Source organism: Protopterus annectens, chromosome 1.part1 (assembly GCF_019279795.1).
Source record: "Protopterus annectens isolate FY-2018-M chromosome 1.part1, PAN1.0, whole genome shotgun sequence".
Lineage (NCBI taxonomy): Eukaryota > Metazoa > Chordata > Ceratodontiformes > Protopteridae > Protopterus > Protopterus annectens.
In genome coordinates, this window is record NC_056726.1 from 425181089 (window position 1) to 425194198 (window position 13110).

Here is a 13110-nt window from a genome sequence, read left to right on the forward strand (position 1 = left end):
AAATGGGTATCTTATTTAATATCTAACTTAATTTGCCTTTCTTTTGTAGTCAGTCCTTTCACAAGGGGTGTCTGTTTTTTCTAGCCCTTAAGCTGAAGTATGGGAGGTGAGCAATTGGGAAGTGAATGGAAACTCTCCCATTCTGTAAAGTAGAATGGTGTCTGTGTGTAAAGGTTGCTGTAATATAACATTATTGGAAACACATCAGTGTAGCAGTTGTCATAGAGCAATTATATTGTGAGGATTTCTTTGGACAACTATGAAACTAGGAAAGATTCACAGAAAAACTGCACTGAGAAAGCAGAAGGAATGAAAACATAAAGATGATTCATCATGATGACTTTTGCACGACGGGGAAGGTATACTGTCTGCCTGACTCATCTGCTGCTGTTTACTGCAGATATGTTCTGGGTTTCTTTGAATCACATGCATTTGCCAGCTGCTGTCATTCTTATTCATCGCAGTCATGCCATAAATGCTGCAGGGCGATAACTAAATAACAACATTGTTTTCCTCGATATGACCATCATCATCAAAGCATCAAATGTTAATTAATTAGATACAAGTATTTATTTTCTGAGATTTTCAAAACCTACTTTTTAGCAAAGTGTTACTCCCAAAGCTCTGCCATTAAATAATAATGAAAAAGAAAACAAAACTTTAACAAAGTGCCATACAGAAATGAGAAAACGGACAGTGAATTTCATACAGTGGCATACAACAAATATGAAGAAATACATTTGTTTATTAAACAGATTAAAGACAGAGTTCAGTAATTAATTTCATAAAATAAGAGTTGACTAAGGTATTATTAATTTTGTGGTACACTCCATAAATAAAATGTCTTAAAACTGGGCAAGTAGTTTTTGTCATGACAGGCATGGCAGGGCCTTCTATCTGCAAATACAGCTGGATCAGGCACTAGGTGACCTAGACAGCTGACCCCTTATGGCTGGGGGGGGGGGGGGGGGGGTAGCCTTGTTTGCTTATGGAGGCTGATAAAAATAAAATCTTCTTTAAATAAAACAAGCGTGAAGACTTCTGTAAGCACATTTGGGCTTCAGGACCTTGAGGGAGACTTCTGAAAAGATTAGTAAGTCCCAGAAATCTCAGCATTAGGACAACGTCCTATTGTAAACTGTGGGAGGTTTGATTAGGACATCAGAGCACCTAATGGAGATATGCAGAGCTGTTCCATTCCAGTAATTTGTATTTAGCGGAGCAGCAGAGTGTGTGTGTGTGTGTGTGTGTGTGTGTGTGTGTGTGTGTGTGTGTGTGTGTGTGTGTGTGTGTGTGTGTTAAGTAAAATGCTCCTGTTAGGGGCACTGTATAGTTAAGTGACTTTACTCAGAGTTAAACCCTGAACTTAACTGTTGACAAGTAATTGCTTTATACCTCCAGTCCAGCTGCCATGTTTTCTTTAATTTTATTGTTTTTTTTTGTTTTTGTTTTTGTATATCACTGAGGATTACAGTCTGTCAGTGTCAGTCATAGAGTTTCATACATGTGTTGTTCAGTGTTAGTGGTGCAACATGTAACACACTTGCCTTTGGTGCAGAAAGCTGTGAGTTCTTTTCCCACACCAGGTCGATCATTTGCTGACACTACCATGCAGCATAAGGGGGGTGTGGTACTGCACTTCTGAGTGTATCCTCCTTTGGATGAGATACCTAGTAACTATGAGCATGTTGCTGGTTTGCTAGCCATTCCCTGTTGCATATCACCAGTGCACTTATTTTTTTTTTTTTAATTCAACGCAGGCAATTTATTCTTCAATGGCGGATGCTTAGCTGGTTCAACCAGCACCCTGGGCCAGTATTGTAGTACTATGAATCAGTTCCCCACCCCATCATCAATTCAAGTGAAGAGAAAAAAAAAAAACTTCACTGTAATAGGCTGATCACTACATTGTAAGCGATCGGCTTATTACAGTTAGCGTTATTAAATTAGATGGTGCAGTGGTGCAGCGGTAGTGTTGTTTCCTCAGAGCAGGAGGTTTTCTGGTTCAGTTCTTGGCTGGGGTGCCTTCTGTGTGCAGTCTGCATGTCCTCCCTGTGTTTGTCTGGGTTTCCTCTGGGTGCTCTGGTTTCCTCCCACGTTACAAAGATGTGTGTCTGGAGCATTTCTCCCTGGGCCTCTGCTGAAAATTGGCTTTATTCCAAGTCAGACTTTGCTGCTTAACAAATGTTAAATAAAATAAATAAATTTGTGCCCCCCCCCCCAGCTCTTAAGATCAAGAAAATCAGACATTTCTTCTACTTGTACACTAATCAGGTGGCCATATAAATGACACACACCCTCCCTCCTGCCCCAGCCATTTAGGTCCTGTTTCTGTGTCCTGCACCCAACCCTCCTTCATCTTATTCTATTAAAAAATAATAATAATAATGTATTCTTTTAAACTGTAGCAAACAGTTTATATTCTTCCTGCTCATGTTTTAGTTAAAAAATATTTCTAAACTGTTGCAAACTGCTTGTTACAAATGTAGCAAAAAGTTAATATAGTTTATACCCTGTTTGCACAGAGTGCAACAGTGCTTAGGTTTTAGTTAAAAAAACATACTTGTTTTTTTTTTTTTTTAAACTGTAGTAATATGCTTGTTACAATGTAGCAAGTAGATGCTACAGTTTAGACTACACACAAGAGCGCTATAGCTCTCAGGTTTGACCTCAAATGCAATACTTGCTTTTAATGGGAAGAGAGATAGGGATCGGCTGATCCTGGCACCCCCTCCAACACTTTACATGAGGGTAGCTGCCCCTCTCGCCCTGCCCAAGCTGCTCTACTATTCAAGGCCAGCAGGCACTGAATATGTAGATGAAATACTGAAATGCAAAGTTGATTGTCAGCAGCAACATCTTTATTTGTTATAGATGTTTTTAATGTGGAATTATTCAGACATCTTCTACTTCAGTAGAGAGTGTGCATATTGACTGTTATTGGCAGATTGTAATGACAGCAGTTTGAGTAGCCTTTTATTGTTGAAATGTTCTGAATGGATAGCTTTGTCATTGTTGGTTCATATGATTTGATTCGCTGTTCACTGGAAAAAATATTTAAAACCACAAATTTAAAACACACTGTAACAAGTGTTGCTGTACTAAACAGGCAATATAATTTAGTACAATAATGAAGGCGAATCAAAGAACACATGCATTTATGCATGAACCTAAAAATGTGTCCAGGGGGCCCACAGTTTGAAAAAAGCCCAAAGGTAGACTTAATCCATCAATAGTCAGATGCATTTTCTGTGAATGTGGGTTTCAGTACAGTTTTAAAGAATGTGAGGTTCAAGACAGAGAAGTTTACTGTTGCTCATGTTAAGGCAGTTTCATTTAGCACATGGCTATGAGTGTTTGTGCTATAAAATTTGAAAGAAAAAGTTTTAAATTAAGTCCAAATATCTCTAATTATTGTAGAAGTAAAGAAGAAAATAATAACCACACTGACAGTTGTAAGCAGTGTTGAATGGTAACTGGGGGGTTGGGGGGAGTAATGGCAGAATGGAATGGCTGCAGCTGCGGTGCTGGAGGGTGGTAGCTGGGGGGGTGCCTGATCCATTACTCTGCCTAGGGCCCCATTTGACCATGGCCTAGCTCTTTCTGCAAGCACTCATGTCAATTGCTAGGGAAGGGGTTAGGACCAAAAGCTGAAAAGCCCATCTTGGCTGCTTTGATGTCAGTTGAGATGCCAGCAGCTCTCTCCCTGATGATGAAGAACAAATAATCATGACGGTGGCTGGCTATTTAGCAGATATGAGGGATATAAATATATTAAAAGGAAGAGATAATTCCCTCCTTTGTGTAAAGAGCTCATCCAGTTTTTCCTCATAGTTCTCTCTTCTATATTTTGTGCCATAGTACATCAATGTCTTGGCCATGAGGTTTATTGGTATTACATGTCTATGTGTGTTCAGCAAAGCTATCCAAATTTCTTTCTTTATTGCATATTTTTTTAAATAGCTACTTGTGTACTTTTTCCACTGATATGTATATTTCTTTGAATAGTCCCTGGTTTCAATATGATTTTTCTGAATATGTCTTGAGTGTCAAATGATTTAGCTCTGTATCATTCTCTAACAGTGTTTCTTATGAGATTTCTATGTCCCCTACTTCACAATTGTTTTTAAGTGACAAGATGCTCATAAGTTCCCTGACCTCATTTTACAGTAACTTAGAAAAAATGATATAGGCAGCATTTATCAGATTATTAGCCGAGGATGAGGAAATAGATCATCATTAATTGGGATGAATAGCTGTTTGTCATAGAAAAGTAGAATTCTTGTCCAGGAAGAAAGCTATTTGAAATATTAATTAGACTTATCTTTGTATGTCTCTAGTTCAGTTGTACAACCCAATTTGTAAATAAAGGGGGGGGGTGACAAAACCTTGGTGCAACAAGATTATTCAATTGTCTCAGGAGAAACATCTCTTGCTTATAGTTAAGAGTGCACAAATGCACCAGTGCCATGATGTAGAGGGATAAAGCCATAACCACGGTCCATATGACCTGGGTTTGATTAGTGGCTTGGATGTCTGAGGTGCTGCTTGGGGGGGGGGTATACCCTCTGGTGGGGGATTCATCTACGCATTTCTTGTGGGGAGGTCTTGTCCACAGAAGGTAGTAGCCCTCAAACATAGGAGAAAAATGCAGAGGAGTGTGTGTGTATCTGTGTGTGTGTGTGTGTGTGTGTGTGTGTGTGTGTGTGTGTGTGTGTGTGTATAGAGGGGGTGAGAGTAACCTCCCATTCCGTCAAGGATGACATGTGATCCTGAGATGTTGTAATGATTCCCATCAACTCCAACCCTGGTGTAACAAGTCTGGGGGAGAGTAGGAGGGATAGGCAGACCTGCTGTAGGATGGGATGCCTGGACAAGGTGTTGATTGGCTGTGAGTGGGGAGAGTAATCAGATGCATTATTTAACTGTACGAACAGTATAGTCTTCTGTTATTTTATGGAAAACTTTACCATTCCAGATATTGAGGCTTCACTGTCAGTGAATCAGGGTATGTGCCCAGAAAGCTGTGGGCTTTGACCTTGGTTTGACATTCCCTTTATCTTGTTGTAAAGAACTACTGACTCAGTGGTGATGTAGATTTGCTCAGTCTGTTTTGAAGGAGTGTATCCGTGTGTGTAAAGGATATGTTTGTCCCCCCCATCCCTATATGTGATTTTTGGACCAAGAATGTCTGTCCTACTAGAAGCCAAATTTAAACTCCCCCAGTTAATATGAAGTCTTTTAGGTCATTAAGCAATATAGTTAGAGAGGCAGTGGACCATCTATGATCTCTCTGACCTGTATCAGTCTGATTTTGCAAAGAAACATAGTGCTGTGCCTTGCTAACAAGAGAGAAGAAGTCGTGTTTGATTTCTGTTTTTCTGAATCCTACATCAGTTTTTGACATAATGGCTCCTGAGGGATTGGAATATTTACAAGGGACAGAGATACTATCTGGTACAGTCCTGTTGTTGTTGTTTCTAATCATACTTTGCAGGCATGTATCAAAGAACTGCTGAAAATGGTGCTTTTCTGTCCTCTGTTTGGTCTAGTGTATTGGGTTTCCCAGAGTTTCCTGTTGTTTTCCCTTCCAGTTCACCAGGAATATGTTGCCTTTATGGGTCACCATGTAGAGATATGAATTACAATTACACAGACTGTGCCCTGAGTTTCAGGTGATGGAAGATGACTACGTGCATTTTTCTTAGACATCAATGACTGGATATCATGATGTTGTATTACAAGAAATAAAAAGTTTCCAGAAGTCTAGTCAGTTTATTTACTTATTTATTTATTGATTTGTTGACTGGGAAAGTCCACTGGGCCAGTGACCCATTTTCAATGGAGGCCCGGGGAGAAAAACTCCACGGTAGTACATTCAAAAAAGCATTAGGACATTTGAGTTTTAAAAATACATTTGCACATTATATACCCTAATGGTAGTACATTCAATATAAATACCATACACAGTTCACATTATATATTATAATGATAGTACATTCAATATAGTACATTAAGAGAAACATATTCATAGTTCCATCTTCAGATAAAAATTCACAAATTTTTCAAGCAAGGGAGAGAGTTAAGCTCATGAGTAAAAGGACCAATGTGATAGTGAGGTAAGTTGTGAGCGTCACATAGGATAGTGTAGCAAGAGGTAGGGGGAAGGAGGGAAAAGTCAGGCAGTAAAGGGCAGCAAGGGTAGGGAGGAGGAGAAAAAAAGTCAGGCAGTAAGGGTAGAAATATATACAGAGGTTAGTTGAGATTGTCCTATAGGATGGTTTAGCATGAGGTGGGGTTATTTGTCAGTTATTTGTCTTTTTAATTTCTAATAAGTTAGAAATTAATGTGCCCTTATGCTAACTAATCAGTTTCAGACTGGATTGCTAGTTATATTGATTATTTTTGTTTTAACACAGTTGGTAAGCCTTTCAGGAACCATTTGAGCACCTTCAAATAGAGTTTTTCCTGCATCAAGAGCCTTCTTTCAAGATGCAGCATTAGTAGAACATGTAAAGCGGTTGTTTGGCCTTCAGTTCACTCTTTCACCAAATATTATGCATTAGAATACTTATCCAAGAAAACAGGAAGCTTTGCTTCTGGTGCGCTCCAAGGTGTGTTGATGAAGACAGCCAGTTTACATTCAGAATCATTGTTTGGTATTTTAACTGTTAATTGTAAATAACTGAGAACATGAAAAGTGATGAAATAAGATAATTTGGTTGTGCTACTAACCATAGTAGTGGATGACAGAATCCCATTTACATTGTCATTGCATTATCTCTCTTTCTGATCCTCCTCCCTTTTTTGTTTCCTTTTGTATGCTGGATGTTGTTAGGCCTTGTCCACTGTTGCAGTGTGACTGCAATTTGTCTGCTGCATGGTTGGTGAAACAGTTTCATTATTTTAGTCAGCCTACCACTCCACTGTTAAACACTTGAGTATATAAAGAGTGAAATGACTGTTGTATTTCCACGATACTTTGGCTGACATGGCAAGGTATTTGGGTATAGTGCAATGGTAAGCCCAAAGTGATCACAGTACATACGGTCACTACATGGAAATAAGATCCATGTACTGATGTATGCTGATAATGATTCCTGTTCTAGTTTGTGCCAGTATTGGTAAGAACAATAGTTCTTTGCCTTGGTATGTTGTGTTTATAGGTATGTTTGTGTGTGTGTGTGTGTGTGTGTGTGTGTGTGCACGTGTGTTTGTGTGTGTGCGTGCGTGTGCATGCGTGTGCGTGTGTGTGTGTGTGTGTGTGTGTGTGTGTGTGTGTGTGTGTGTGTGTGTATGTGTGTGTGTGTGTGTGTAGTGGGGATGGATTTGTACATTAACAGCACACAATATTTATTGGTTGATTGGTTGCAAAGTGACAAATATCAAACAAGAACAGCCTATCTTCCTGTAAACAATCTCATATCTGCTGTAATATAAAAAGTACTGTCATCCACTGTTAATGACTTGTATACATATATATATGTTGCTACTACAGCTGTACCAAACAGAATCTAAATATTGCTGCCCAATGCTCATTTTTTTATTTACTTATTTGATACCAGTTCCTACCTGCACTGGATCCAGTTTTTAGAGTCTCACCTGTGAAGCAGGGGATTGTGCATAAAATTCATTGGGCACAAGTGACTGCTTAAATCAAAAATAATGCCAACCACAAGCTCCTATGCACATTGTGAAAGAGAAGCATGTGCCAAATTTTCCTTGTCCTTGCACTCCATCATCTATGGGGGAGAGTGCATTGCACCTTTAATTCTGAAGCTTAATTAATTTGCTCCAGCTGAAAGTCTTAATGACATTTTACTAGCCGTATTGTCCCTCATTTTGAGAAGGAGTGTTAAATCTGTTCATATCATAAGCTGATGGCCTTTTCACACCATGTGCACAACAGCATGACTCTGTCGTACTGTCCATGCTTCTCAACAAATTATGTACATGAGACTGTATCTGTCTGGCTGTTGTAAGTAATGTGGAACCTCTTGGATAAAGTAAGGTTGTATTTATGCAGAATGTATGAGCTAATGTGCAGAACAGAATGTAGGACATTTCTTTGGTGCACAGCAGTCCAATGAGCCCACACTATCAGAGTCTGAGGAACAACAATGAGGTATGCATTTGCCATGCATATTTTGTTGCCACCACTAGAATACTTATATATGTAGAATTACTTGGAGCCAGTCTTCTAAATGATTAAATCATGAATGATAGCCAGCATACTTGTGAGGCAAGGAACCTAGTGTAAATGGTTAAAAACTCGGTCTGCAATGGAGAAGGAGGAACTGTGAGGTTGGAGCCATCTCATAATAGGGAGAGGTAAAGATGATATCCATTTATACCACAGTAGTAGTAATTGTAGCAGTAATGACCAGAGGACCCATGCTGGAGATTGCATAAGAAGTATGGGGAGGGGGCTCAACACTCCGAGAAGCCTCAGCAGCATACCTCTCAACTGCCCAGATTTTGGTAGAGTGTCCAGATTTTTGCCTCATATTTTTGGTCTGTTCTTCATTAAATTTTTAGTTTTCTGGCTAATCAGTGAGGATTGAATTCACTAAGTAATGTCAGTCTCAGATTTCATATCCTTCAAAAAAATGCACGTAATGCAAAACCTTTTATTCTAGCAACTTTCTAAGTTTATAAAAGCAATGTTTAAAATGTGTCCCTATTTTGATGCCTTTGTCCCCAGTTATTTTGGCTTTGTCCATATTTCTTGTGTTAAGAAATTGAGAGGTATGCTCAGCAGGAATTCTGGGACATTTCTTGCATTCCCATGCACCACTGTCCTGTTTGTTGCCACTGCTAGGGATAGAATGAGGAGTGGGTTGATGTGCTTATGAGTAAAAGAGTAATGGCATGATCAGCTTGTATGATTTGGATCTGGGCTCAAAACTGCAAGTAAAATTAAAAAAAAAAAAAAAAAAAAAAGGTGAACAAGCACTAACCAAAAGAAAAGCAGTCAGGTGATTTAGTCTAAGCATAATTGTCAGATGTCTGCTGTTTCATCAGTTTGCCTGCCTTTAGCCTGATGTAGTCATTAATGAATAGCACCAATTAGTTCTCAGCAAAAAGTGCTAGCTGATTCTTATTGTGCAATACAGGTGTAGGGTAAGTTCTACAAAGAGAACAGCACAAGCCAGTACACTGAAAACAATGGGTGATGCTGCATCAGAGGTGGAGGCTATTCACTGTCATGTCCCAGGAGTCTGTGCTTTGCATCAGGAGGAGCTACAGTACTGTATCCACTGAGATGCTCAGGTGCTGTGACACACCAGTATATCTGCTTTCTATGAGGCTCTACAACATTGAAAACTGAGGTTAAGTGAGAGGATACTCAGTTCTGTCACTACTGTGATAGGGCAGTGTTGGGGTGGCAGTGTAGTGCAGGGTACTTGTATGAGTTGTTAAAATGTTTAGAATTGTCTCAGAAAATATTGTTGTTTATAGAATGAGTCCAAGTGTACCCTTATTTATGTGTCACATATTTCATACTTCACTTCTGTCATGTGACATAACCTCCCAGTGTTATTTTCCTGTTCTTCATATACATATGCCATCTTACTTTGGTGGTGCCTGTGCATGTTGGCGATACATATTTGCGCTTTGGTATTAACTGGTTGCGTGTGGCTTTCCCAGTTTATTGATTACCTCTTGTTCGCTTTGGTTTCTGTTGTATTACTATGTGTCATATACATTAAGCATAACTTTTGGGTATTGTAGAGCCTTCATTATTCTAGATTTGCAGCTGTGATCTTTTTTTTCTTTCATGTACTCCAGAGTATGTATGATTGGATATGGAGAAAATGATGGTGGCTGGTTCATAAACTACAGAATGTGATAACCTTCTAATTGTAATTGCTGAAATGAAGGTCACTGGTATTTAATTTAAATAAAAGTGCTACTTCACAACTAAACCCAGTCAGGATAGCAGTTGCCTCAATTTCTATAATCTTCACTTTTGAATACAACAAATTTAAGCTGATTTCATCACGGCTGAATTACATAAAAATAAGTATTTCCCTTTGTTTTCTGTAACTCAGTTGTAAATTCCACTTACAGTCTCACACTGTTGACTGTCATGATTAACAAAAATAAATATATCCAGATTGGTAAGAGTTTGGGGTAATGTTTACCAAATTTTAGCCTATTCTAAATTCATGCACCACCAATTTGTGTTTTTACACATTTCATACCTAATTTCTCACATGCTACTTGCTATGGGGCAATTAACATTGCCTAACTACATATGGACTAAGAGTGATTCTATAGCTGATGCATTTCACATTTTTTGAGTGTAAGTCTATTCGTATTCTGTGGTCTTTCTTAATAGATAATTTCAACAAGTTCTTGGTGTACTTGTGCATGTTGTTCAACTGAATATTATTATTTAACAGGTATAACTTCAGCTTGGGTCAAATTCTTTGTTAACCCAAGATGGATGAATAGAGAAGAAACTTCTCTCACAGCATAATGCTCCTTTATCAGTCAAGCATTTTCCTTATGGAAGTATTTACAGAAAGTTTTACATAGATAACAGGTGTTGTTCATGACCTGTGGAGGAATCTAACTTTGTTACATGAATGATTGCTCTAACATCTTCTGTGGTTGCCTAAATGTACAGATATTCTCACCTGGGATGCCAGGGTCAACTACCAACCTGCTCATGGTGGATGACTATGACCTATATCTTATCTATACAAATGTTTGTTACAAAGAACATTAATGTCAAAATCCAGGACAGTACTTCACAAAAAAACAATATTAACCATAAAAATTGCAATATTTGTTCTGATGAATTCCTCTGTGTTTGAGGACAGAAGTGCTTATTAACATTTGGATTAACAATTTTAAAAATTTTTGGTCTTTCCTTGGTTTATTCCTGTTTCACTGCACTTTTTGTGGTTAGCATTAATGTTGCTCCAGTAATCTATTATTTATGTCTTATATGTGCTGTTTTATGTTAGTTATATGTTATCACTTTTAGCGATGGAAATGTAATGCTTTTGTTCTGTTATGTCTTTGAATATACATAATTTGGCTTGTCATTTGTTCTGTTCACTTTGCTGTGTTATTTTGTAAGTAACAAAAATATAATTCTTATTAAAAAGACTGCAGACTGTGCTACATAGCCCACCAGAAAAGTAAGATGTATTCTACAATGAACACAGGAAATACTTGTGGAAACCTAACAGTGTCCCCCTTGTGCTTGAATCACATGCAGATTCTGTGGTGAACTAGGGCTTGTTGCAACTGACAGTTCTACCTAAGGAGCTGTTAAAAAATTTATTAGGTGTAGAAGTAAATTATATAGCATTATTGGTACCCTGAAAAAACAAATTTAAAAGACTAGTTAGCATATTTTTTTGCTCTGCCCTTCCACTACTATTAAGCCTCCCTGTCTACTGGCACTATAAGCCTATTTTTTCCCCAAGAAGTGAGAGCCACATGGCTCATTTGTACCTCTCAGGGTAGCACCAAAACTTGGATAGTGTTGCTGTCATGAGTGCCCCCCCCCCAAGTCAGTGATCCCACATAGTCTCCAGTCTCCATCAGGGACTCTACTGTGGGACTGTCTGTTATAGGCATGCATCCTCCTCCTGCCCAAAGGAAAGATGAATGCTTCATTTCTCTTGCTAGCTGTATCAGGTACCCAGAACACTGATCGAACCTGGGTCACCTTGGTCATTGCTAGGACTTTAAATCACTATGCCAACAAAGATGGCATCATAATCTGTTTTGTGTACAAAAACAGATTTGTTTGCATGGCTGCTTTCTTTATTTGTGTTGACCTGGAAACCATAGTTTCTTAAATCAAGCCGTAAGCATGAAAATAATTATTAATAATTGAAGAAAACAAGAGGATGATTATATCTTGATCCCAGAGCATAATTTTTAATTGTTGACATTCATGATTTTGCTTATTTATGGTTAAAAGGTAAGATACAGCTTTCAGTGTATTTGCATAAATAATGAGCATACTAAAGGCATGATGCTTTAATAACAAGAGTTGTGTTTTGAGAAGAGGACATATTCTCATGTTTTTCCTGTTCTAACTCTAGAAAATTGATCCCAAGACTGATAGATTCCTCCAGTCACTGAGACGCAAGGTGAAGATTGGTTTGGTGGGAGGATCTGACTACTCCAAGATTGCAGAACAGCTGGGAGACGGTGATGATGGTAAGTCATAAGAATGTAATGTTGTATTTTTAAGTCATTCATTACAGTCAGAGGATAATTTGCATACAGAAATATTCACAGCTTAATTCTTGCACAAATGCAGAGCTGTCCCACTATTTAATCTCTCATTTTAAGCCTATTTTTTGCCATATGTTATGTGGAAAAGAGCACAAAGTGAACAATTTGTAAAAGCTTAATTAACCTTTTGGGATGCACATTTGTATATAAGGTAAGTTTACATTAAATGCTACTCTTAGTTAATCTGAGATGTGTTAGTGAACAATTATTGCTGTGGTTTCAAGATCTCAGCTGTGAATTTTCCCACCAGGGTTTGAGTACCATAGACCCTGCTCATATAACATGTGGCCTTGAACAAGTCATATAACTTAACAACTATAAAAAATAAAAAATGAAAAATGAACAGCACTCCCAGATATGTTCATAGGTAGGTACTAAGCTATCTGCCCAAAGACATTTATAAGCCTAGCAAGTATGTATTGGCTTTCGCCGCCCCCCTAGATTAGTTCCCTGTGCCTCTGTCCAGCACAGCCACTGAAGTGATCCCCGGAGTAAACTTTCTGTTTCCCATCCACTCATCAAGGTTTCTTTTGAAGAGTGTTAGCGAGGAGATCTGCCTAATGTAGATTGGAATCTTGTTCCAAAGCATGGGAAATCTCTGGGACAGGAATCTATCCCTCCAGCATGTCCTATTTATTGTTGTGGTGAGGTTTAGATCCCTAGAGCATGTGGCTCGAGGGGATAAGGTTTTCTTTAGGTGGAACATGTCCATCAATTCTGGGTTGTACATGGCCTTGTATGTCAGGCAGAGATCACCTCTGAGTAGGCAGTATGCAACCGAGTACAGCTGGAGTTTCTTCAGTCGAGCTGTATAGGGCATCTGTTTGAGGCCAGTGATCC

At 38.6% G+C, this 13110-nt stretch overlaps 1 protein-coding gene across 1 annotated transcript in view; it reads left to right on the forward strand.

The window, feature by feature from the left end:
• PMM1 (phosphomannomutase 1) overlaps positions 1-13110 on the forward strand; it is a 615734-nt gene that overhangs the window by 30541 nt on the left and 572083 nt on the right. The window contains exon 2 of the mRNA XM_044075615.1: positions 12075-12192. Within this exon, the coding sequence (XP_043931550.1) occupies positions 12075-12192 (118 nt within the window). The remainder of the gene's footprint in view (positions 1-12074; positions 12193-13110) is intronic.